Here is a 25,907-nt window from a genome sequence, read left to right as displayed (position 1 = left end):
GCTGATGTTTCCCTCAAAATTCCAGCTGCTTCCACTGAGTTCAAGCTGGTTTTCATCTCTTGGGGGAACAGGTGGTCGAATGCAGGGGTCTGCTCAATTGTCACCTTGCATCTTACATCTTCTAGAGCACCCTGCAGAGCGTCCTGCATGCAGGCCATCATGCCTATGATCAGCAAGTAGAAGGAGTCCTTTGGGGCGAGGCGAGCAGCAGTTAGGGAAATAGCGGTGGTTAGGATGAAGGACATGCGTGTCTGAGCCATGGAGAGGCGGTCGGAGGCGTACGAGTGAACTGTACATTGTTGTTTCTGCAAGCGTGCTATGATTAGGAAAGGGGAAGGTCCTAAGTAGGGTTGAGGGCAGTGGGTAATGCATATGTTCACATTTGTCTGGTCTTAACGCAAGCACGGCTGCACCGTATGTGGGACAAAGTAGTCTCTGAGGCCCACTGAGGCACTAGGTATCCAGCTCTTATGAATCTACCAAATAAATTTCACAGGAAACCAGGACAAGATCCCCATGGAAATTACAAAGCAATTATTAAAACACACACACACACAAACAAATATGATCACGCTGCGTGCACTTTCCCTTTCCTTATGCCTCATTAGCACCAATATTGGTTAATGTAGAGGCTAGCTAGATTTATGGTTAGGTATGTGTGCAGACAGCTTATCAGCAGCAGACCACAAAAGACCCCTCTGTGGCTACAAGATAAAGATAACCATCAGTCCATATACAAACATGCACACACCTGTAGCTAGCAGATAAGGAACGGCCTTTCATGATGGAAAGAACAGCTTCTGATTTACTACTTTGGATAACTGTAGCAAAATGCCTCCTGATTATGCTTCCCCTCACAGTTTGTGTGTGTGTGTGTGTGTTTGCGTGTGTGTGAGAGAGAGGGAGCAGTTGGCAGCTGATTTGTGTAGTCTCTCTGATGAAAGTAATTCATCACTGAGTGGTGACACTTGTGTCAGCTGGTATCATGTACAATGTAACGCTGCATCTGTATCGCATTGTGAGCTTGTGCAGCGTTAAAGGCTGTGCCGTTAATTTATGGCCGTCTCCCATGGTGGAACATCTAACACGCTCCCTGCTGTAGAAGCGGGTGGTGGATTAACGGTCCTCCTTCAGTCTTCCTCCTGTCTTTCTCTCTCTCTTCCTCTCTCTTTCTTTGCCTCGCTCTATCCTTTTTAAAGACCGGTCCCTAATTAGTGCTTGTGTAGTCCAGTGATATACAGTCCTCTATCTTTCTGACACATGCTAAAGAAGACATTTATTTTAGCAGCCATTGGTCTTTTCCCTTTGTGGCCCGGACAGCGTCTGATTGTTTACACGCAGCGCCTTTCACCGACTTTTGTCCCTCATTTAGAACAATTGCTTGTTTTCTCTCCTGCTTATCTCATGTTAAATTAGACTGTTTTCAGACCAGCATTGGCTCAGACATTGCAGCTGAACCAATCGCAGACCCTCAGTAGGGATAAAATTGCAGAGCACACTACTAGAAAAACTGTGCAAGATTTTAAATTTGTTAACTTTTGTACCATCCTATTCTGTATACTGTATTAATTGCACTGTCAAAAGCATAAATACTTTATAGCATTTGCAAAAATCCATTTTGCATGTCCCACGTGTCCTCCTTCCTTTCCTGTTTCCTTTTCTGGGTTCAAAATAAAATCATGTCAATCAATTTAACCCTCATCTTTGTTCATTTGAAGCACTGGGAGCAAAAAGTTGAAAATAAAGACAGGATTGTTTAAAGATTGAGCTGTCACAAAATTAGATTATCGGTGTCTATAAAATGGCAACAATGCTTTGTTTCAAAAGTGTTTTCTTTCCTGGGAAATTCATTAAACTAAATATGCATGAAGGTCCTGAGAGAGTCTGTAAACACCACAAAAGAGATGAAAGAAAACAACTGAGGAATTCATTATTATATCATCATAAGAGCATTTTTAACAAATTCTAAATATCGTGGTTATTATAAATATATGATGTACATATGATGTAAATAAGAGGTATATTATATTTTTAAACTGCAAACAGCTGACTATCTGTGGCAAGGACTGCACTGCCAATGAGTACAAAACAAAAAATATTTAGTGGCGAGTCAAAGAAAATTCTGCCGCAGATACAATTTTTGCATAACCGTTAAGTTCAGATTGGCCCACATGTTAAAGAGGAGTTCAGGTACATGCAGATATATATATAATACACATGCCATCATTACAGTAAGAAGATAATCCATTGGACTCGTATTTGGTTAACTTAAACAAAATCAAGGAGATTCCAACAGAAAAATGCCCTCTGTGACCCAACAGTGGACTGGCATTATATTTATGCGATATTTATATGTAACTTCATGACCTGTGTTAAAGCTAAATGACGCACATAGCACCTTTAATCTTTGCCTTTCTCTCTCTTCTGTTTTTTTCTTGTTTTACCGCATCTCTCTCTCCCTCTGTCATGATCTGCTCCTCTCTCTTTCTCTCCTTCTGCCTCTCTCTCAGCGCTGAGGCCATAGATCTCTCTAACAGGCACTATCTGCAGCCCTAAGCCCTAATGAGGCATCATAAGGCGAACAGTTTGCAGCAGCACCGCGCTGCTCTTTTATTTGCCAAACCATATCTCTTCCTCTCCCCCCCTCCTCCCGACTGCCCTCTCTTCGTCTCTCAATTGCTCTATCAGTCTGCCCTGCTCACCATATCTCTCCCTCTCTGTCTCTTTCCACCCCTCGTTCCCTCCATCTCCTCACTCTCACTCTCTCTCGCTCTCGCTCTCTTGGTCTTCTTGCCATTGTGCTTTATCTCTCTTCTCATTCACCCGTTGAGCTCCACTCTCCCCTGTCGTGGCGCTTTGAATCATATCTGGCCGTCTACATATGCTAAAGCCTGTGTAATTACAGCAGCTCTTAAATAAAGACACGCTCCTAAAGCTGTCGGCTCGAATCACAGCTAAACAAGGCAGGAGGGGCCTCGCAGCAGCAACAAAGCTGTCATAGATAGCTATGGATTTATCACCAGCAAGAATAGGGGGAGAGGGAGGAAGTGGGGGAAAAAAAGAAGATATTTCACATGTTGTCTCACATAATGGAGGGTAAAGTTTATTTATGTTTTTGTTTGGGAGAAAATGAAAACAGATGAGTGAATAGAGGGAAGAACTCTGGTGCAACGTTTTTTTCTCAAGTTGGAATATGGTTAGCTGTTTGAGGGAATGAACTGGAATAATTAACAGTGTCTTCTGAGAAATGGATGTAGGCTAAATAATGTGAAACTAGCAATATGATTCAATGTAATTTTATTTATCTACCACCAAATCACAACAACAGTCATCTCAAGGTGCTTCACATTATGAGGTAAAGACCTACAGTAACACAGAGAAAACCCCAACATCCCTATGAGCCTCTGTGAACAAGCACTTGGTGACAGTGGGAAGGAAAAACTAAACACACGGTGAGTGAGGAAGTCCCCAGCAGCCTAGGACTATTGCGGCATAACTAATGGAGGCTCGAGGGTCACCTGATCAATCCATTCATCAATCAATAACTATATGCTTTTTAAAAAGAACAGTTTAAATCTAATCTTAAAAGTAGAAAGGGTGTCTGTCTCCTGAATCCAAACTGGGAGCTGGTTTCACAGAAGAGGGGCCTAAAGGCTCTGCCTCCAATTCTACTTTTAAATATCCACAAGTAGGAACCACAAGTAAGGCTGCAGTCTGAGAGTGAAGTGCTCTATCGGATATGGTACTATGAGCTCTTTAAGATAGAATGGGGCCAGATTGTTTAAGACCTTTTGTGTGAGAAGTCTGGATTTATCAGGGAGCCAATGAAGAGAAGCTAATATGGGAGAAATATGCTCCGTCCTTCTAGTCCCTGTCAACACTCTTGCTTTTTAAGGAACTTTTAGGACAACCTGATAATAACTTATTGCACCAGTCCAGCCTGGACGTAAGGACGAATGCACACCTGAACAATGATTCTTCAGAGATCACCACTAGTGTCTATGACCGTATGAGCCTTTGTAGCAAAGTACTGCTCACCTGTAAACACAGCACATATTATCAACCTCCAAACCCTATGTCACTCTTTAAAACAGCACAACGTCACAGAGTCTCAATTCCATAAAACAAAGACGTCTATTCAAGCCTAACATATCGCCCCGGCCATAAACTCCTCCTGTCTCTCAAACTGTAACAGCAAGGGAGGAATTTCAAGCGCCGGGCTTCTGTATATCATCTGTCTGTCTGTTCTCGGACTCGCTCCACGAGTAAATGAGAGATCCATGTGATGGGCGCCTGCTCTGTTTTTCTATCTTCTTTATTTCTTCTACTCCTTCTTTATTCCTGGGGTGTTTGCTTCCCTGGATTTTTCTTCAAGAACTTTTAGCCTCCCCTTTACACCCGTATGTTATTTCATCGATACCATCGTCGCCATACCATCTATGGCTCATGTTTTCCTCGCCGTTTCCTCCACCTGCCCCTGTCTTCCCTGACATACATCTTTGTCTTCTTTTATCTTCTCCTCATCCTCACCCTCTCACTCCTCCGCGGTCTCCCCTGCCTCCTTTTCTCCCCCCCCTCTCTCTTTCATTCTTGACTTCTGTAATTCATCAGTGCGAGCAGCAGTACAGATTGATCAGCCTCTAAAGGCAGTGTTGTGCGTCCTGCTGATGTTGCAGTAACCTCTGCTGAATAGCGAACAGTGTGTCTGTGTGTGTGTGTTTGTGTGTGTGTATGTGAATGGCGCGGAGGGAAAGTGGAGGGGACATTTTTTAAAATGTATTAATCGTGGTGGTAAACGGGATGAGAGTGGTTGCGACAGGCCCATCTTTTGAGGGAGAGGCCATACGTGACACACACAAACACACACGTGGCTGCACACACGCCCGCACGCAGTCGCATTCTAATGTCCCGAGGGTTCAGCCCAAGTGCTTTACACCCCCGCATCAGCCAACAAACACAGACATCTAAAATGCAATCCTTACACACACACACGCACAAACAGACACCACCTATGGGGAAATACAAGGCAATTTATCACTAATCACTAGACACCTTAACTTTGTATTCATCTGGATTTCCTATGATTAATAGCTTTCCGCAGCAAACTTTATCTCTCTGAAAACTGCACTCGAGTGTTCATGTGTGTGGAAGTGCCCCACAGTATAAGCAGACATAAACAAGTGTTTAATTGTTTGGGGAGAGCATGTTGGATTAGCCACAAGATTACCTCTTCTATTGCACATTTCCCCACATTCGACCTCTTTTGCTTTACTGTCTTTCTTTTACTTACTTTGGTTCTGAACTCGATCTGGTCACATATGGGAAGCAGGGGGTTAAATATAAGTATTTTTTTTTAAATTGTGATATAAAGGTTTTTTTTCTGTTCCATCCACTAAAAGAGACAGTAAACGCCAAGTTCAGTTAAATAGTGCATCTCGCTTCAATTAATTTTGCTAAAGAAAACAGTAAAGGGAAATTCAATCTTTCCCAAATGCCTTTCCTATAATCAGAACAATATTTCGTGTTGTAAGCAATCGATTTGACACAAACCATGAGTGTTGAAGGATAAACTTCAAGTTTCTGGAGCAATTCAGGATCTTTTTATTAACTCGCACCACTTTGGCTTTAGATGCTAGATCGTGTGTGGTCGAGCTTTCTGCAAGAGTGGAGAGGAAAAGGAGGAGGTGGAGAAGAGGAAAGAGGAGATGAGAGCAAAGAGGAGGAGGAGGAGGAAGGGATGAAGGCGACAGAGGAGAGAGGAAGCAGGGAAACTGGCGAATGGAGGAGAGGTGACAAGGCTTCGGGGACAGACAGGGGCATGAATAATTTATCAACACTTCTGATGGACAGATTAGGGGAAAAAATGAAGAGAGACGGAGCAAGAGAAAGAAAGGCATGGTGGGGTGGAGAGGGAGAGCGAGAGAGGAAGCGAGATTGAAAGCAGAGGAAGGGGAGGAATAAAAATGACAAACGGAAAGAGAAAGAGAAGAAGAAAGCAAGTGAAGGGTGGAGGGGGCCCACACACTGGAGCTTTTTGATCCTAACAAACCCCTCTCGCCCTGACACCACCATGCCATCTGTGGCCCGCTCTGTGTGTGTCTGTGTGTTAAGTATGTGTGTGTGAGAGAGAGGAATAGAGGAGACAGTGACAAAGGAACCGGGAGACAGAAACAGATAAAGACGAGGGGATGTATAGGATGTTTGTTTATGATTTCAAATTCAGATATGCACTCCTCCATTTATGGGAGACGCATAATCAGAAGTCGTGGCATCCACAAATTGTAAGAGTGCGTGAGCAAAGCAGAACTAAAGTCCTCAGCATGTTAGTGGTTGACAAAGAAAACTGTGTCATTTGTTTCTTAGGAGGCAATTGTGGAAGAATGATTTTGAAATAGCGTAACAAAAAGAAACAACATATCTACATATGTTATGAAACAAATGATAGGTGGGTTATTTCGCTTGGAACAGCTGAGTATTCTTTATCAAGCGCGTTAACATGACCGTGATATCAAACCTGGTAAGAATGTGTGTGGGCCCACACTGATTATACACCATTTAACCAAGACCTTCACAGCCATCACATTCTCCTTTTAGGTTATATAAATTAAAAGTGTCAGTTGGGTGACATGCACCTTTAATTCAGGAGGATTTGAATATTTAAAGAGGCCGTGGTTAATTTGTCAACCCTGGTCGAATGTCACAATTAGCATTCTGACCACTTATTGATGTGCGCGCGCGTGTGTGTGTGTGGGTGCGTGTATTGATGTGAATTATGAATGCGGTGATGACAGGACTGGGTTGGCCAAAGTGCCATCAGGTGCTACAGCGCATTAACATATGTACACACACGCACACACACGCACACACACAGAGGAAACATGTTCTGCTTTTTTGTTTTCTATCCATCTTACTATTAGACACAGAACACCTGTATCTCTGTCACACACGCACCACACACACAGTGTGTGTCCACAAATGTCCACAAATCAGTCACTCTTCTTCACCTGCTTTGACTTTCACATGTTCTTTTTGTCCTTTCTCATTTTCTCTTCCTCTTCCTCTGCTGGCCTCCGGTGCACCTGCCTTTCATTACTGCAGCCGGCACTTTTCAGCTTATACCACTGACCGTGTTATGGGTGTGTGTCTGTGTGTGAGTGTATGTAGTGGTAGGGTCAGCATGTGGCCCGTCGACATTATACCACGGCACAACCACGCTGCAGACAGCAAACCCAGCATGTCAAGTCTTTACCTTCCAACACCACACAAACGGCCGCGACCGGTCGCCCCCGGTGACCAGCCATTACCACAGACCTTGCACTGAGGTGCTGGGCCGGGTCGCAAGACATGTGACCTAACAGTGAGCGCCAATACTCACAGATATGTGCAACGAGCTTTCCTGACATTGAAGCAAAGTCAGTGTTGTTTTTCGTGCACAGATTCAAGCCTGGCAGAAATCTAAAGGCTGGCTTCTTTAAAGCTGCACTGCTGAGGGGTTTTATATGAGGGAGGTGCCAAATTACTGGTTTAATGTGTACATTCTGGCTTGTAGTGACACACTTAGAGAGAACTATCACGATGGCCACAAGAGTTCCTCTCAAATTAACAAAGTGCTTTAGCGTCTTTCAGCTCATTGTTTTGGTTTTCCAGCCAACAACTTCAATCTTTTGAGTTCTCACAACTAGCTAAAGCATGGAGCAGTGAAAGTGTCAGAAAAGAAAAAGAATATTCATATTTCCCTTTACCGTTCATGCTTATTAATCAATTTTGGGGGACAGTTTTTTCCTTTTTACAGTCTTTATGCTAAGCTATATTAGCAGTGAAGCCAAACAGGGTTTTTGTATGAAATTGTTTTTAATGCACAGCAGAGGTTAAGTTTACTTAATGTCTTCATACAAAAACCAAAGGGAGATACCTTTATCTTACTTTCTCTTACAGTGGGTTTTGATCATATTTTCAGTTAGAGAACACAACCACTTCCTTGCAAATGGTTTCTTTGTAAATTTGCATTTTCTGCTAAGCATGCGTCTCATATTGAAAGGAATGCGTGTTGCAAATATTTAAAGATTTTTAGCGCAGATATTTTTAAACACACAAACAATTTCTTCTTTCTGACTTTTTCCATCTCTGGTATCGTGTCATGAAGGGCGCACAGACTAAACACAGTCCAGCGCAGTTACTGTTGCCTTGTCATTTACGGGCCCTGCAGTTGTTCCACAAAGTTTGGCAGCACACAGCAAAAAGCTTTAGTTAACACCATCTTCAGTATGATTTGTGAGGTTGATTTTCAATCTTCCCACCACTAGTCTTTAAATTCTGACCCGAGCTTTGTGTGACAACACTCCGGCAATTACACGAAAGCACACAATGGGTCCCTAACAGTCTGCAAAGCCCCGACTGGTGACATCCCATAGGTCATTAGGCTTGTTTCTTAGAAACAAGATAGAGCTAACAAGTGCACAGCGAGGTTTAATACGGTGTCAGTGTTAAGATAAGAGAAAAGCTTGTCTCTGTGGCATGCTAGGTTTATATTTCTTATACAAACCAAACCAAGTATGTAACAGACAGGAAATAGAGCAAGACAAATGAAAACCCCAAAGAACAACAAACTAGGTCAGACGGTGTTTGAAGATGTGAATCTCTCTCGAATGAATCGCCCTGTGTGTAGACGCAAATGATTTCATTTCATTGCCACTTTTTCCACACATATGTGATTAGTTAATAATGTTGCAGGAAAAAAGTCTTGTAAATGAAGCAAGGAGAAAAGAGGTTGTGCAACACACTTGTGCGTGCACGTGTGCGTGCACGTGTGTGTGTGTGTGTGTGTGTGTGTGTACACGCGCTCCCCTGTTGGGTGTAGAGGAGAATCAATATGTCTTTGAATGAGGGTCAGAAGGGTTGTCTGCCCAGGGAGAGCTGACAGATTTGCTCTCTTTTGCTCTGCTAAGCCCCTGCCTGCTTCTAACACCCCTTGACACACACACACACACACACACACACATGCGCACACAGATGGAGACACACAGACACATATAGGAAAAAAAACAGATGGAAGAAAACACTTGCACACATGGATGAAGCGCTTCTCCAAGAGGGGAGAATTCCGAACATTTTTGCCATCGGGACGTGATATTAGACGTTCCACATCGAAATGAACCCTGCTACATACCCTGCTCAGTGTGTATATGTTTGGACTGCATATGTGGGCGTGTGTGAGACAGAGAGATGGTGCGAGAGAAGGGCAGTGAAATCCAGGTTTGAACAGCAGAACACGATCTACCAACACCGCCGGCGAGTGTCGTAAATCAGGTCCGGACAGACAATCATGCAGAAACCAAAGAGGAACGAGTGCGACGCCCGAGGACATAAATAAACACATCGAGCAGTAATGGTAATTTAGACTCAAAGTGGGCCTTTTGAATAGTTAGAATTTAAGCAGGGACAGCTGTATATAAAAAATATCTTGTAGGCCTTTCTGTAATGCCTTGCTAGTCACCACTTGTCTTTATTTCCAGAAATATCCCTTTGGGTCTCGTGAGTTGACACCCCTTAAATATTAATGGTATTCCCACATTCTATTGCCTAAAATGTCATTCTGCTTTACACTGGGGTATGCTGCAAAGTTATGCCTGATTTACTTGCTATTTTTCAACACATTCACATTCCACGGATCAAATACAGCGGAATTTATGGTTCAATGCGGGCGGTGCGTTCGCTGTCCGCTCCTGTCTGGCGATGGCCAGTCTGCCTGCAGACAGCCCTGTTACTGGATGGTCTACAATGTGGCACAACTGGTTTGTGGGCCACTCTTGGCTTGTGATGTTGTTGGTCGATCAGCCAGCTGTGGTGAGGAGCAAAGTTCTACTGTACAAAGGGCTGTCTGAACAGAAACATGCATGCAGACAGACACGTTTGTTGGACCACATATTACGCTTCACATAGATGCAGTTGGTTATGCACCCCATCCTCCTTTAAAGGCATAAGCATGGCGTTGAACTATACCACAAGTTTGTCAAAGAGTTAACAGCAGTTCACAGAGTGTTCTGCGCTGTGCACCTTTGTTTGGTTTGGTTTTCACTCAGTAGATTTTGCTCACTGGATAGGTTTAGGCACAGGAACAAACTTGGCTAGGTTTTTAAAAAATGGTCAACGTTAAGGTTGAAATTTACCTCTTCACAAAAAAATCAAGGTTAACCTGTTCGGTCAATGTGATGCAAAAGGGACCTTTTCAGAAGCTTCCATACATTCAGAGTTTGTTGGCACAGATTCAAGAAAAGTGTTTTTGCCCAACTTGGAGATGTCAGCAATTTTAAGAAACAGGCAAAATTTGGCATCCTTGGGAATGTGTTTTATTTCTTCTTCAGTATATTTAAAGCTTAAAGTCGACCTGGATTATGTGTCTCCTGAGCAGATAACAGTTTGTGGTTTTATTTGCTGTTATTTATGAAAATCTTTTAGAAGTGAATGCAAGAATTCTTGTACAGATAAACAAACATGAATTGACAAAGGGCGAATAATGAGGGTAAACAGGTGTGAATGGGACTTAAGTCTCACAGCAAAAGAAAAAAAATCTGAGTTAAGTAGATAATCACCTAATTTTCTGGATATTCCTACTTAGTAATTAAAAAGCTGATCAAAGGACCCACAATCATTAAATAAATCATATAATGTGGACTTTTTATGCAAAAGCAACACATATAGTCCTGCCATGTTTCACACTGTATATTATTTCATTTTACTGTTCCTCAATCGCTAAAAAACCCCTATATAATCAAATCTGACACATAGATCCAAGCATGGGAATGTGTGTGTGTTGTGTGTGTGTGTGTGTGTGTGTGTGTGTGTGTGTGTGTGTGTGTGTGTGTGTGTGTGTGTGTGTTTCATGAATGTTTTCACATGTGTATGTCGCTTGTGTGTGTATGCGTCCCGTGTGCTTAACATACTAGAACAGCAATTAGTAATCACTCATGGAGCTAATGACATCAATCAATGAGCTTTTAAAACCAGCCATTTGATAATTACAACCATCAGTGGTCACCCATGGATTCATTATAGCGCCGTTCTCTCTGGTAGTACGATGCCTCTCTCTTTCCCTCCTCACTTTCTTTCTGTCTGTCTCCTTTAACATTTCAGAATCACTTAATGAAGTATTACATTTACTGTATATAACTATTTATTCCTTGTGCAGCAAGTTAAAATGCCCCAGCACTGAGTATTTAATATTAAAGCTTTTCGTAAACTTGAACTACAAAGTCTGTCTGAAAAAGGAAAGAAGGTGAAGATGGGAAACTGCGATGACTAGAGACAATCCTGCCTAAATCAGCAAGGAGATTATTTAAGGATGGAAGAAGGAGCTATAATTCTCTCAGAACGATCAAATGAGAAAGGGAGGTTATTCTTTCTTCCTCAATTTCACCTAATTCCCACTTTCACTGACACATTTTACACATTTTACTTTCTTCCTTTTTTCAGATCAAAGTCATCCCTTTGATCAACAACTGATTACTTTAAGTAGAATCTGGAAGAGTACTTTGAGGAGTTTTAAAACTGTGGTTATGTCACTGGCACTGAAGAAAGTGTTTCATCTGCAAACTAATAGATTCCCATGCTATGGTATTGTTTGGTCTGTGATTTTATTGTTATTATTTTTAGGTGTTTAGTGTCAAGAATGATGTAAATATATAGCATATATAATTCAGATGTTATGGGACGATATTACTAACGTGAAATTAAAATTATAGAATGCTTTTGGAAGGCATTACATTTGTAGGTGATAAACAGGCAACACAACTACATCATAATATGTGATATATATATATAAGAACAATCAGCTAAGATGTACCTCTTTGCCAAGGTTGATTGCTCAACACCTAGTCTCACATGAGGAGAATGGATGAACAGATGGACAGACATGTTCATTATAGCTCCAACAAAAATGTAATTAAATCCAAGAACATGAATGTTATATATTAATGGATGTTTCTGGGGGGGGGGGTTTCTTCAAGAAACATAAAAAAAAAAAACCTTTTCAAATATTCTAAAACAAAAACTCTCCAATGTGTTGCATCCGATGTTAGGACACTTTTTCTGACCTTGACCCTAAATTCAGTTTGACTCAGTGTAAATGAACTGTCTAGAGAGCCAGCTGACAACTCCAGGAACTGAATATGAGCTAACCTGCACATCATATAGGTGTGTGAGCGTGTGTGTGTGTATACTAAATGTGTGGGCTTGTGGATGCTCATCTGCGTGTGTTTGCGTGTGTGTGTGTGTGTGTGTGTGTGTGTGTGTGTGTGAGGCACGGATGCACAATTACCAGGCAGGCGCGAATCGATAGGTGCCTGCTGACAGATGGATTAGCACGGTAAACAGATGATACACACACCGCTAAATTATTCATCTGCTGAACAGTGGGCTGGGTTTCCATACACCCCCGCTGACAGGGGGGGAAGCAAAGGAAAGGGGTGTAAATAAGGAGGCTGAAGAAGAGAACCTAAAGAGGGCACTTGGCTGTGCATATGGTATTTTTTCTTGTTTTTTAGCACAATTTCACTGTGTTCAAAATTGTGATGTGATCACCGACAAAGATTATTACGTAGTCTGCACAGCTCTTAAAGAACACACTCGTGGACACATGGGCTCGGCTCCTCTAATGCCTCCTAGATATGCAGAGGCACCACGAGGTCAATGTGAAGTGTCTTGCGAGCTGTCTGGGATCGCAAACACACATGTGCGCAAACATCCGTTCTTTATCCACATCTTTCTTTGAAGTGCGGGCAAATCCGTGATCATCGACTGTTTATGCCTTTAACAAAGTCTGCAGCATGAATGCAATTTCACAGGCATACAGAAGCATAGCGGAGGTACAGGCAGCGCTGTGGACAAACCTAATCACGCACCATTATGTTTGCTGCTGAAGTATCTTTACATGAGCACGGGATGATTCATTCAGACCAGTGCTTTCAGATGACCTTTTAGTTGGAGCACTTTCAAAGGCTGCTTGGTTTAACTAACTATAAATTTTGAATTAAGGCAGTGTGCTTATTAAGTGGATGATGGGACATAGTCTTCTATCTTCTATCTGTTAAGTGATGATGTATGAAACCTGCTTCTGGGTCCAAACTACACTGTACTCATTAAGGCTGTTGTCTTTTTAACGTGTTTTAATGCTTTGTATCTTGTTCTATTTAATCTGAACAAACCCCTAAAAATAGTCACTGTCTGCCTCTCACGGTTTTATTATCACCATTCATCTGCGGCATGTTTTAAAGCTCAGACACAAAATATTTGAATAGGTCAGAAAAGAATCACTCTGAGGCTAACAAAGATTTGAATGGGTACATAAAACTGAGATCAGGATCCAAAACCATGCAAAAGTATATTGCAGAGTTGTGGAGTTTAGTCCGTTTACAGCATCTTTTTGCTGCCCTGCGATTGTGTTTGTCTCTACCCAATCGGAGACTGTCACGTTAACTTTTATTTAGGGGAAAAAAAGGTTAGCGTTCACCCTTCAGTGTCAGTGTGCTAATGTCTTTATAGTATCCTAACCATAGCTCTGTATCTAGCCACCACATAGCACACCGTTATATACCAGCTAGCCCAACTTCAGTAAACCCTACAAATGTTGCTGCTGTTTGGTTTTCTGTCTTCATTTATGTCCGAAGTGATAGTAGAGTTGTACCTTTCAGTTCGTCAGAAATCCCTCAGTCAGAACATGGTATGTCATCTTTAGATGGAAAGCAAGCTAACTGTTTGCTAACTTCTAATCTTCTAGATGTTAAACTTTATTGTTACCCCCGGCAGTGCAGCCACACTGATCATTTTATTAAAGATGAAAGAATTTAGACAGTTTTTTAACTCTCAGTGATGCCGCAGTGTCCATTTGAGGTTGAGAACTGAAGGAGAGTTTGAACCTGGAAGCGTTTAATGACATCAGACTTAAAGAGCGAATAGAACCTTTAAATCTCTGCACATGCCAGAGCGCACTCCCAGTATTGAATAGTATAGATTCTGGTGTATGCAAATCATATGAGCGTGCACACACAGACACACATCCACACATACTCTGGCATGCATATAAAACATGCATTATTGATTTGTTTCACCTTTACAAGTGACTTTGGGGGCTTTTCCTGCAGCAGATGTTAAGCTTTTGTGATAAGGGGTTAGTGGGGGCAACTTTTCGGATGGAGGAGACCAGTGAGGAAGCGCTGGTGGCAATAACACAAGTTGCCATATAACTAAATGACAACTTCCATCCTGAAGAAAAGTTATGCAAAAACACACTTTCCATTCAAAGAGTTGGGCCTTACTTCCACAAAGCTACAGGTGCAAATGGAATGATTTAGTGGCTCCTGTTGCATTAAAAATAATTATATATTAAATTGCACATGTGTGTGCATGTACTGAAGAATGGGCCGGTCCAGCTTTGTGAAGCAGCAATGCACTGAGAAGCGCTAACGATCTCATACCCACAACACCCCTACTCACACACACACACACACACACACACACACAAATCGTTCGCTCGCATCATGGCCGCCATCAGCAGGAACCAATCAGATTTGATGAATAATTCAATATTAAAGAGGGTGTGACCAAGGCAGAGAGGGGGTGAGGAGGGAGTGGTGGAGGAGGGGGGCATTGCCAAGAAGTGGGCCTTTTTTGGAAAAGGGCCTGCTGTTTGTGTGTGTGAAAGTGAGAAAAGTGGGAGGGGAGTGTGTGTGTGTGTGTGTGTGTGTGTGTGTGTGTGTGTGTGTGTGTGTGTGTGTGTGTGTGTGTGTGTGTGTGGTGGTGATGGTGGTTGGGGGGGTCTGTCACAGTAGACTGCATCCACAAACTGGCTGCAGATTAGATTACTGAGGAGAGGAGAGTAAGGGGGGAGGACAGAGCGGAGGGAGAGAACAGGGCAAAGGAGGCAGGATAAGATAAAGGAGAGGAAACAGGAAAAAAAGGAATGTTTTAATACGTCTGCATTAAAAGGTGTCTGAATCCCGAAGCTCCTCCGAGGAAAAAAACTTAAAGGTGCATAAAGTAACCCGGCAATCATTTTTGCATTAACTTAGATTCCTTTAGGGGAAAGTTAAACCACAAATTACAGAACGCTTTGCTTGACCTTTGCTTTAAGAAAAAGAACATATCTGAGCTGCTTTTATGACAATTTGCGTCTTGTTGTGCCGACGAGCATTAACAGCAATAAATCAGGTTTGTGTGCTGTTAAAGTCCTGTCACATGCTTTCTTCAGACGAAGCACCGCGAATGTACCAAAATTTAAAAGCCAGCACACCGCAGAGGTCAGTTTGGGGCTATGGCACGCCAGGGTCTTGTGTGAGGCCGATTGTGTGCATTTGTGTGTCCATATTAAAAAAAAGAAGAAGAAATGTGTGTTGTGTTGCCAGGTGTGCTGCAGTTGTATGAGGCTCAGCGGAGTTTTAACACGGGGGTTTTTATTGGCTGAGCTGATGTCACCGAGGGAACAAAGTGGAATTCCGGAACCAGTGCATGTGTGTGTGTATGTGTAAAACTTTCATTTTAAAGCAACCACTTGCCTGCAAAGTAACATCCTTTCATTTGAGTGTTATCCTTATTACATGCTTCTAGTTTTTCTCGATAAATAAAGCAGCAGTGGAAACAAGCTGGTTATTATATGTCACCGTGTTAGCAGGTGTCCTATTATAGGAGACAAGATGAAATCACTTTTGAGGCTGGAGAATATTTTGCAGAGTGCTGCAGAGGGATTCCTCTCATCTCATCCTCGCTCCTTCATGTGTCTTAAACCAGCTCAGTTGCTCATTTGTGTAACCTGCTCATGCACACACAAACACACACACACACAAAAGTGATCTATGTTGAAATGGAGTGGCTGGGCAGACAAAAGGCTCGACAGGAAGCAACTAATCCTTGATCTGCGCAGCATCGCAACAATGACTGCAAGAGTCACACCAACTGACACACACACACACATAAGTAGACAATTGCTTCCAGCTACCACCCAGAGAGAGAAAGGGGGTGGGGAGTTTGCATAAAAGAGCGATAGTAAATAAATATTTTCATATTCCTTACAACAAGAAATATGAAAATATTTCCTTTCTTTTTGCTTTTTGTTTCAAATAGAAGCCTTTAATGATTATGTGCTCACATGTTATAACTGCTATATGAGGAAAATATGAGTTGGATGCATAAAGGCTGTTATTGACAGGGAAAAAACGCACACACTCCTCACCCTGGGGGAGCTGCCAGAAGGGCAGAAGGGCTCACACTTGAGGGTAAACAAAGCTACCGCAAGTAGGACAGTCCCTCATGATCCTGTGTGTGTGTGTGTATGTGTGTGTGTGGCACACATTGGCAACTGACAGGGAGGCAACATGAGAGGGACAAGCCTTTTAACATCTGGCTAAGCACTGACAGGAAGATGCACACACACACACAAAGACACACACAGGAGAGCAGGCAGGCGAGTCCCAGTCCTAATTATTAGAACACTCTTACTTAACTTAACCCTGCCACTAGACCGTGACAGGCAGAGATGGAAGGTGGTGGTGGTGGTGGTGGTGGTGGGTGGGAGGGATAAGAGTGAAGAGCAGGGCAGATTGTTATGTGAGGACAAGGAGAAGGATGAGTGTTTCTGAATCCTTTCTGAACCCAAAAAGGAATGGAAAGGACCAAAAAAAAATACAACGTTTTAAAAACCAAATAAATCAAAGACAGAAAGAGTCCAAGTAGAAGAATTTTTGCTTGACTGACAGTCAGTCTGTGGGAATTGGGGTGCAGGAATCCCACAGTGATGACCGCTAACAGCTAAAGATGGACCAAAAAAAAAACAAAAAAAACCCCGAACCAAGACAAAATCTGTTTTGACACCCGCTAACATCATCCATCATCCCTTTCTGAGAACTTCATTGCTCTTTCGTCTACAGTTTATTTTTCTCTACCGTGGATTTTTTTTTTCTTTTGTACAACTCAGCCCCAAAAAGAAACAACACACATGACATTTGCTCTGTTTTAGATGAGGGTGAACATAAACACACGCGAAAAAAGGAGGCGACACCAAAAAAAGAACAGAAGAAAGGCGAAGAGGAGGATGCAGAGAAGGAGTCTTGCTGTGTGTTTTAACAGCTGTGCCTGATGTTGGTTGATGGGAATACAGAGAGAAATGGGACTTTTAAACCCGTTCCCTTCAAATAGAAAAGTTTCCAGCGAGGCTTTGAGGTCTAATTTCTGGATTGATGATTAGGAAGCTCTTGAATAAAGATCAGATTTCGTAGGTATTATCACTATCTACCTGTCTCGGTCATGTTTTCATAAGAATTCTTCTGCTTTTATTTCAGTCCAGCAGCTGGGATCTGCATTTCAGCTCAACATCTCACCATCCTGTTTCTTCCTATCCTTCCTTCCCACTGCTCTTTCATCCTTTCTTTTATCTGATTCTACTCTTCCCTCCTTCATACATTCCTTCCCCTCATTCAGTTGCTACAAAAATTTCTGGACTTTCTTTTCCTGCCAAACGTTTCTGCTCCTTTTTAAAATTTAACATTTGTCATCTAAATAAGGCTTTTCACCTACTTTTCCTGTATGTAAAGTGTGTGTGTAGAACATAACACAAAAGAAAAGAAGAAAAAAAAGGCAAGGAAGTTGGACTAGGCATTTGGGGTGAGGGTCAGTGTAAATCTCTCAGCCTTGTAAATGTGGAGAGCGGAGAGAATGTCAACAAACAGACTACAGCTGTCACACACTCTTATTGGGAGACACACACACAAAAAAATAAACAGGGAGAGGAAGAGGAAAAGGATGGGAACATGGGGAAAAGATGCAGGAAAAAGAACGAGAGAAGAGAGAGGGAGACGGGGGCAAAGATGATGGAACGTGACACTGACACGTCACGCAAAACCGTCAAATCCCCTCCACAAACAAACAAGTACACTGCAAGGGTGGATTGTTTCATTTGTCAACACTCGCATTAATACCAATCACACATCCCATAATTCCTTTCTCTCATTTACTGACATAAACCCTCATCCACTTTGTATTCCTTTGCTCTTCTGCTAAAATCCCACAGTGTGAATACAGTAAATGGTAATAGCTTTTACCATAATATGACATGCATAGTCTTCTTAAGGCATGATGGGGCCTTTATGTGACGGTTTAGTGGCTGACAGGTTAGCAAGTTTAGTTAACAGCCAACGTGCCTGCCGGTGCAGTGGAGGGATTTAAGGAGGCTTAGCACAGAGTAGGCCACTGTTGCTTGGAGTGGCATGAGGCAAACTCCATGCAAAGAAGTTAGGGTTACATTGTTTTTCGAGTTTTTCAAAAATCTTTTTTTTAAGTGTAGAGCAAAAGAAATCTCGCATTCTAACCTGGGATTAACTTGCATGAGACGTGACTGAAAAGAGGGGTGAAAATGGGTTGAATTTAAGTGTAAATTCATTCATGAGCAACAAGATCTGCATCCTCCTGATAGCACTGAAGTGAAGGCGTTGCGAGCAAGATAGATAGATAGATAGATAGATAGATAGATAGATAGATAGATAGAACTAGTTCAGGCAGGCCACAGAGACAATCCCAATCAGCTAGCTCACAGCAGCTCACAGCTCAGTTTATACCCCTGTACACATCCAGTTGATCATCTTCATTTATTTAAGCTGCTTTAACCTACTCAGAGTTGTTGTGCATCTGCAAGCCACTTGGCAACCTGCTTAATCAGTATCATACCTGCTGCCATAACTGCTCTGCTCTGTTCTTTTCCTGTGGCCGACTACTGTATGCAAAGCTCTGTAAGTAATTAGAGATAACACTGGCAAGCTGGAGTCTGAAATCTAACTTAGGCACCTATTGGAATTTTTTTTTTACTACAATTGTGCAACAAGCAAGTTTTGAACTTAATCTTGTCAATAAGTCACATGCAATTAATTTAGTGTTTTGGAAGGAGAGAAGGATATCAGTACTTTATTAGCAACCATAAATTAGACCCATGTACTATAAATAACCCCAGCCTAGATAAGGTGCAGATTTAATGGCTTACATGGACTCAAAGTTCCCTGAAATTTACAATGTCACTTCTACACTGGATGCACTCTTATGAGCTAAGCAGGACAGTTTAAGCAAACTTCCTTGGAGATCTGAGGATTTTTTAGTTAAGAGTTTAAAACATTACACCCTATAAATGAAAATTAGCATGATATCTTAGTTTATGTATTTGACCTGAGGAAATGCCTGTCAATAATAATGACGTTTTTTAGACCACACTCACGGTCACCACTGTATGATCCTGAACATTAAAAACCTCTTCTTCTTTTTTTTACAGTGGAAGTAAAAAATAGCCTCATGTATGTGTAAAAAAAACAAACAAACACACACACAGAGAGAGGCTGCTAGTTAGCTAATGTGTGTGTGAAGCAGCAAGGGCGCTGTTCTCATGGGATTGTACCAAAGTGTTGTTTGTTCTTTACGCCTCCCTTGGATAGCCAAAACCAGTGAAGGAGAACCCATAATTCTTTGCTGTAAGCAGTGCCTCTGCACATCCAATTGCATTAGAAGCCTATGGTAGAGGTGCCGGCTACTTGTGCCAAGATTTAACCTGATTAGATACAGATTCAGCCGTTCCAAAAGACAGCACAGAAGCCCTGTACCCATCTCCCATTCTGTCTCTGCCCTCGGTCTTATTGCTCACGAATTATGAGCACATCGTAGTGTGTTACTCACCATTCAGAGTTCTCTTGAGCAAGGCAGTGCAGGTGTGCCTTAGTGCTGCCACAAACAGATGTTAAGCTTCACGTGAAACAGGCCTAGATTTCAAGCTAAATCTGGAACATAATGAACCTCACATACTCTGTGAGATTTTTCTCTTTTCCTTCTCTTTGTTCTCGTTTCCTTTTCTCTTGCATTTTGTGCACTTTGATATCTTTCTTTTCCTTCTTACCCTCCACCCCCTGCAAAAACCACTGGGTGTCATCTTCCCAATTTCCTCCTTTCTGTTCCTCCTCCCTTTATTCCTCTCTTTCTCACCCTCTCTGTCTTTCCCGCAGTGGTCTTTTTTATCGGATCAGTCTCAGGTCGTCGCCTCTGTCTCTCATGTGTTCCATCAAGGATGCATCCCTCAAACACACACACACACACACAAGATCAAAGATGGAAGAGGATTGGGAAAAGGAAGAGTGTAGAAAAAGCCGACAAAGGTGAGACACTGTGTTAAGTTAAAAGAAGAAAAGCTGAATAATTAAAAACACCAAAAAAGGGAAGACTGCCTAAATTATACACCATAAGCACGTCGCCGTCTGCCTCTCTCCTAATTTGTCACTGGGATCCGATACAGCTTGTTGACATGTGTAGGAGCTGTCGGCGCTCATGCTAAAAGCTGTTTGTGGAAGAGTGTTTGCCCATGCTTGCGTATTTGCGCTTGGAATTCTTACAGCTCCTCTTCCACCTTCCTTTTATTGCGCGCACACACGCAAACATGGCTTGCCAAGCTTTTGGGTATGTGGGTAAATCTTTTGGCAACAGGGCTGCCAGCGTGGAGCTATGATGAATGCTGATGGCAAAGAGCATGGCCGGTCTCTGAACCAGTCACTCACACATGCATGCACACACACACACACACACACACATGCTCACACACTAATCAGATTCCCAGTGCATGAGGGCCAAATGGCATCCTTCCACTGGTGAATGCTAATGTGACCAGTGGAGCTTGTGGGCTTTTGAAACAAGGATATAGGGAAAGCTGGGAGAGATGATGACAGGAAAAACATTGATGTGATTGTTTATTGGTGTGTGTGATGCTAATGTGTGAACATTTGCATTCTTTTACACACTGCAGCAAGTTGTACTTTGAGTTAGTTTAGAATTACAGTGGACTCTGTGTGCCTTTATGTGTAAATCTGTTTAGTTTGCAAGCCTTATTATTATAATTGCATGTAGAATAATGGGAAAAATTTGCCCTTCTGCATCACTGTATCAGTTTGGGTGTTTTTTTAATGCAAGATTATTATATTTTAAGTTGTGATTTTGCCACCTGTCATATCTGAAACAATATATCTAGAACAGGTTTAATGTATAATGCAAAAAAAAAACCTGGCTCAGTCATTGCATGTGTATAAATTTGTCATCGTACAAGAGCAAATGGGGATTTATTCGGGTTTATCCTGGAAAACACCCTTAGAGCAATAATGTGTTAGATATTTTCAACATGGTTTAGAAAGGTGACACACATGTCAACGTAAAGTGTTTGAGTGTTGTTCCACTAGACGCCTCCAACACATTACCAATGCCCCAGTATTCCTGGTTATAGATTTTCCAGGTGCCTAATTCAGGAGGGATAACTACAAATGGATATTCTTTCACTGTGTGTGTTGATAAAGGTTGAAAGCACCAGTCCATAATCCCTCATTAATGTTAGTACTGTATGTTGTATGCTCATACTGTTAGGTTTTCACTAATTTACTTTTTCCTGTGGTTTGTCACACTTGTGCTTGCATAGTTTGATGTGGCTAAACGAGATGTGGAACAGATATGAATGGTTACTTACAGCGTTCAATGCGGTCCTCAGGACTGGATGAAGTCTCTCTATCAGACAGGAGGCCTGACACAGCGAAGATCTTTTTCCCACTGTCTTCCACTGCTTTCAGGGCGCTGCTGGGGGAGCCCCCGGGAGGGATCTGTGCACCACCAAAGTCGTACTCTTTCCCTTCAGCATCAGAGTACCGCAGATGGGGTGAAGACTCTGCATCTAGGCACCCTTTGAGGCGCTTGGCTGGGGTGAAAGCAGACTGATACCCTCCTGGTGCCCCATCCCGATCTTCTGGAGGCGATGCAAAGGGCCGGAAGGCGCCAACGCCGCTGTGATTCAGCATGCTGATGGGCGAGCAGTCCAGGTTAGGTGGGGCAAACTGATGATGGAGGTGAAGGAGGGATGGAGGAAAGTCCCTATTGGGAAACCCTGGTGGGACAGCGCCTTGGCGGTGGTACATTGACGCAAAAGTGTAAGAGCCATTGTTGAATGGCAAATGGACATCTTTCTCCACAGAAACTGGCACACCAAAGGGACGCGGCTGCTGGCAGGGAATGGAAGCATCGCGAGAAGCTTCGGCTGTGGAGGCCAGGACCATGAGAGCTGGGGAAGCCAGGGGATTGGGCAGGTAGGAGGAACTCTCCATCTTGAAAGCTGCCCGGTGGAGGTCCATGTCTGGATTGACAAAGAAGGCTGCGGGAATTTCAGAAGGAGGAAATTATTCCTCCTCAATGAGATTAAAAACAATGTCCAAGACCCTTGGAAAGGGTCTGAAGAAGTAAGGGAATCCGGGTTGGAGACTTGAAGGTTTTGGCTTGTTGAAGGAAGGGGCTCCAAAAACAGCCCTTAGTGAGAAAAGAGTGTTTTTGAAGAAAATGAAGACTCAGCCAACATCTGTTCAGATTAGCTTAAATTCAGTTCATTTCTCTGCAGTGGAACTAAAGTTTTCTATTTTGCCTCTAACCAAATAACCAAACTCAAACTCTGTTCAGTTCAGATCATTCCATGCCTCGTATATGCCATTGGGCATGTTCTGTCATTCACTAAAGTAGCAGTCTGGATTAGGTTAGTGCTGATATTAAATACAATGAATGTTCTAGATAACGTTTTTTCCTCTCTCCTTCCTGATTGCTGGATTTGTTGGTTAAGTTGAATGTTCTGGGACAGGTGGATATCTGTAGGTCGTCAAAGCCGATTCCGCATCTTCAGGGGGGTCACCAAACTGAGGACACACAAAACACAAGCATTAGATTTCAACTGAGACTCAGAGCTGTGCATAATGTTTCAGATTCAGTGCAAAGTAACCTTTCAACTGAAAGCTTCCCATAAACTAATTTAGATATTCAGGTATTTACTTGAGACTTCTCGTCAATTCCGCCATTTTTGGTAGTTCAGAAACGTCCTGGCTGTGCCTGCAGAGGGCTTCAAATCAGCTCATCTGTTTCTTTATATCCACAGTAAAAATGTAAATCCCTCTGCACACCCTCTCACATTTATCTTAGACCTCCTCATCTTTCCTTAATGATAGGTACTTTCAGAAACAAGAGGCGTGCTGCTTTTCCAACAAAGATCGATGCCTTGCTCTCAGTATGTATGCAGTGGAAAGGAGAGGAGCTGAGTGGAAAATTTTTAATAAAGAAGCTGCTGGAAGCCAAGGCTTGAATTCAAAGCCTTTGGGGGACAGAGTGTTCTTAAGCACTGTTGTTGAAGCTACAAACTCAAAACCTCTTGGGAAAAAGTGTCCTCGAGTTGACACTGTTGATCAAATCCTGTAAATCCCTGCCCTTTGACAAAAAGCCAAGAACTTTTTCAAGCCACAAACTTCTCTCAGTTTGCCCTCCTCTTTTTTCCTCCTTCTCTTTAAAAAAAACTTCTATAAACTGTTTCCACATCACATCTTTCCATTACGATCTCTGCAAACCTCTACGTCTCATCTCTTTCCAAATGCCCCCCTCCTTGTCCTCCATCCTAATCTATCCATCCCCTCCTCCTCTTCTTCCTCTTCTCTCCATCCACATCTCCTCCTCTCATCTCCCTAGCGCCAGCTATTCTCCCTCCCTCTTCCATCTCAGATCTTGGTCTAAGCCGCTTATTCTTACCATCTCCCAGGATATTATTGGACCAGAACCACTTGTCTTAAGATAAGGACACACACACACATCCACACTTCCACCCACACCCACACATGTGATAACAGCCTGTGTGGCTCAATGTTCAGCTCAGCGCCCCGACTTGGTGGGGCGAACACACTCTGCATCCTCACAGGCTATGCTACCCTATCTCTCCATCTAACCACTTTTAATTCCCCCCAATTTTAATCTGTCCTCTCTTTCTTTTTACATCTCTCCTGTCAATCTGTTCTCCTCTCATCCCTCCCATCTCTCCCTCTCTTCCCCATCTCTGCCTCCCTCCCTTTTCCCTTGAGTGATTCAGATGGGTGATATCATATCAGGCCTCGCCATCTGCCATCCACGAGCCAGAGGAAATCTGACTGAGTGAATAAATTAGCCGTACTTGACCCCACGACCTCTCGGCATCCGTGGCAACAGACTAGAATCTTTCCCTCCCGGGGATTAGATTGTAGCATGCGATTGGTCGGACAGAGGAACGCAGAGAGGCAGCCGATGAAACGACAGAATAACACTGCAGAGATTTTTATCCCCAAAGGGCAATTTGAAGGTGGCTGCCTTGTTAAAGGTCCAATATGTTAAGATTTAGAATAGGTAAAGATGTGCTTGTTACAAATACGCAGCGGTGGGATTTAGCGCTAGATTAAGAGAAAATATGCATAATTTAACAGCTTATCAGGAGTGATATGACGTGTACCATGTATATGTATATATTATCCCCCCCAAAAAAGCAATCTAAAGTCTCACTCGTGCCATCAAAATTCAACACTCATGCAACTTAAAAAAGGTCAAACGTGAAGCCTTGTGCATACATAAACACACAACAAATACAAACTCACACAGTATCAAGTAGCAGCCTCTCTAGACAAGGTTCAAAGCTGTGTTGACTAGCAGCCAACATCAAAGGAGAAACTCCCTGGGAAATGAAAGGAGAAAATCTTTTATAGCTATCAGCTGTCCACAACACTCATTCAAATCAATTTCCAAACCTGATCTTGGCTTTGGCACGCTGCTCTGCCTCCCACACAGAAACACACACACACACACACACACACACACACACACACACACACACACACACACACAAACATGCAGAACAACAACTGCCAAGAGAAAGGAGAAGGCCCAGAGACAGAGAGATTGGTGGGGGAGATGTTTTACATTACCGCAAATGTACAGTAGACCAGCACGGAGTGTTGAGAAGGGCTTACAATAACACACCTCTCTGGTCTGGACTGATGCCACAGAGTCACATTACACGCCTCACTCCTAGCCCACCAACGCCCCTTTCCACGCTCTCTCTCCTCTATCGCAGTCGATACAGGAAATAACACCTTCCATAAGTGACCACAACAAAACTTGCTTTCTTTGTCCCACAGCTTCCTCTGTCTCTCAGTATACCCCCTCTCTTTCCCTGCTCCTACCCACTGTCTTCACGCCGTATATCAGATCGCTCTTTCTCCTCTGTAACCTCTAAAATAGGAGTGTGTCTGAGGTGTTGATAGCAAGGTAATACACTGATAAGTACTAAGATATTTCAATTTTATTATCATTACCCAACAGGCCGGCGGGCAGCGAGTGAAGGGCCGCCAACGTGAAGCAGCCAATCCAATAAGAGAACACTAGATATTTCCTTAGCAGGAGAGGAGCGAGTCGAGGGAGGGCGAGAGGAGAGATGAGGAGAGATGAGGAGAAGGCGGGAGATGAAAAATTAGAGGTGAGGAAACAAGGAGAAGAAGAAGAAAATAGATAAGATAGTGAGAGGTGAGGAAGACAGAGGGAAGGAAAGGGTGTGATAACAGAGCAAAGGGTACATATCTCATCTCCCAGGGTGACTCACATAATCTGGCTGCTTTCTGGCTTGGTGGTCCTGCATACGCACAAAAGCATGAGTGTGTGTGTGTGTTTTCGAGGCCTTAAAATCTGTGTATTTGTAATATTACATGAAAAGAAGTGTCAAAAAGCTTTTTTCTTTTTTTTTAACTTCATCACTAAAAAAACAATCATAATTCTAGATGACATACACCTATGTATATCATCAATATACAAGCGCAATTACATCTAACGCAAATATGCATAATGTCGGTCCGTGCCACTTACAATCCCATTTGCCATTGATGGATACCACCCACACAATGTCTGACACCGGGTATATGCATTTTATAATAGAAAATGTCACAGGGGAACATTTACCACGCTGTCATAATTTGATTACAGTGTGCAAGAATGATACAGCTGTCAGGGCGATATTAAATACAAACAGCAAGAGGGGCTCTTCA

The 25,907-nt window shown here is 42.7% G+C and overlaps 1 protein-coding gene across 6 annotated transcripts in view; it reads right to left on the bottom strand.

Moving 5' to 3' along the window:
- rnf220a (ring finger protein 220a) overlaps window positions 1-25,907 on the bottom strand; it is a 164,313-nt gene that overhangs the window by 128,875 nt on the left and 9,531 nt on the right. For all 6 annotated transcript variants that reach the window (XM_040044964.1, XM_040044963.1, XM_040044962.1 and 3 more), the window contains exon 2: window positions 21,518-22,721. In XM_040044964.1, the coding sequence (XP_039900898.1) occupies window positions 21,518-22,172 (655 nt within the window). In that variant the 5' untranslated portion in view covers window positions 22,173-22,721. The remainder of the gene's footprint in view (window positions 1-21,517; window positions 22,722-25,907) is intronic.

This window comes from Simochromis diagramma, unplaced genomic scaffold (genome assembly GCF_900408965.1).
Source record: "Simochromis diagramma unplaced genomic scaffold, fSimDia1.1 OVJJ01000663.1, whole genome shotgun sequence".
NCBI classification, from domain to species: domain Eukaryota; kingdom Metazoa; phylum Chordata; class Actinopteri; order Cichliformes; family Cichlidae; genus Simochromis; species Simochromis diagramma.
This window is presented reverse-complemented; position numbering and strand designations above follow the sequence as displayed.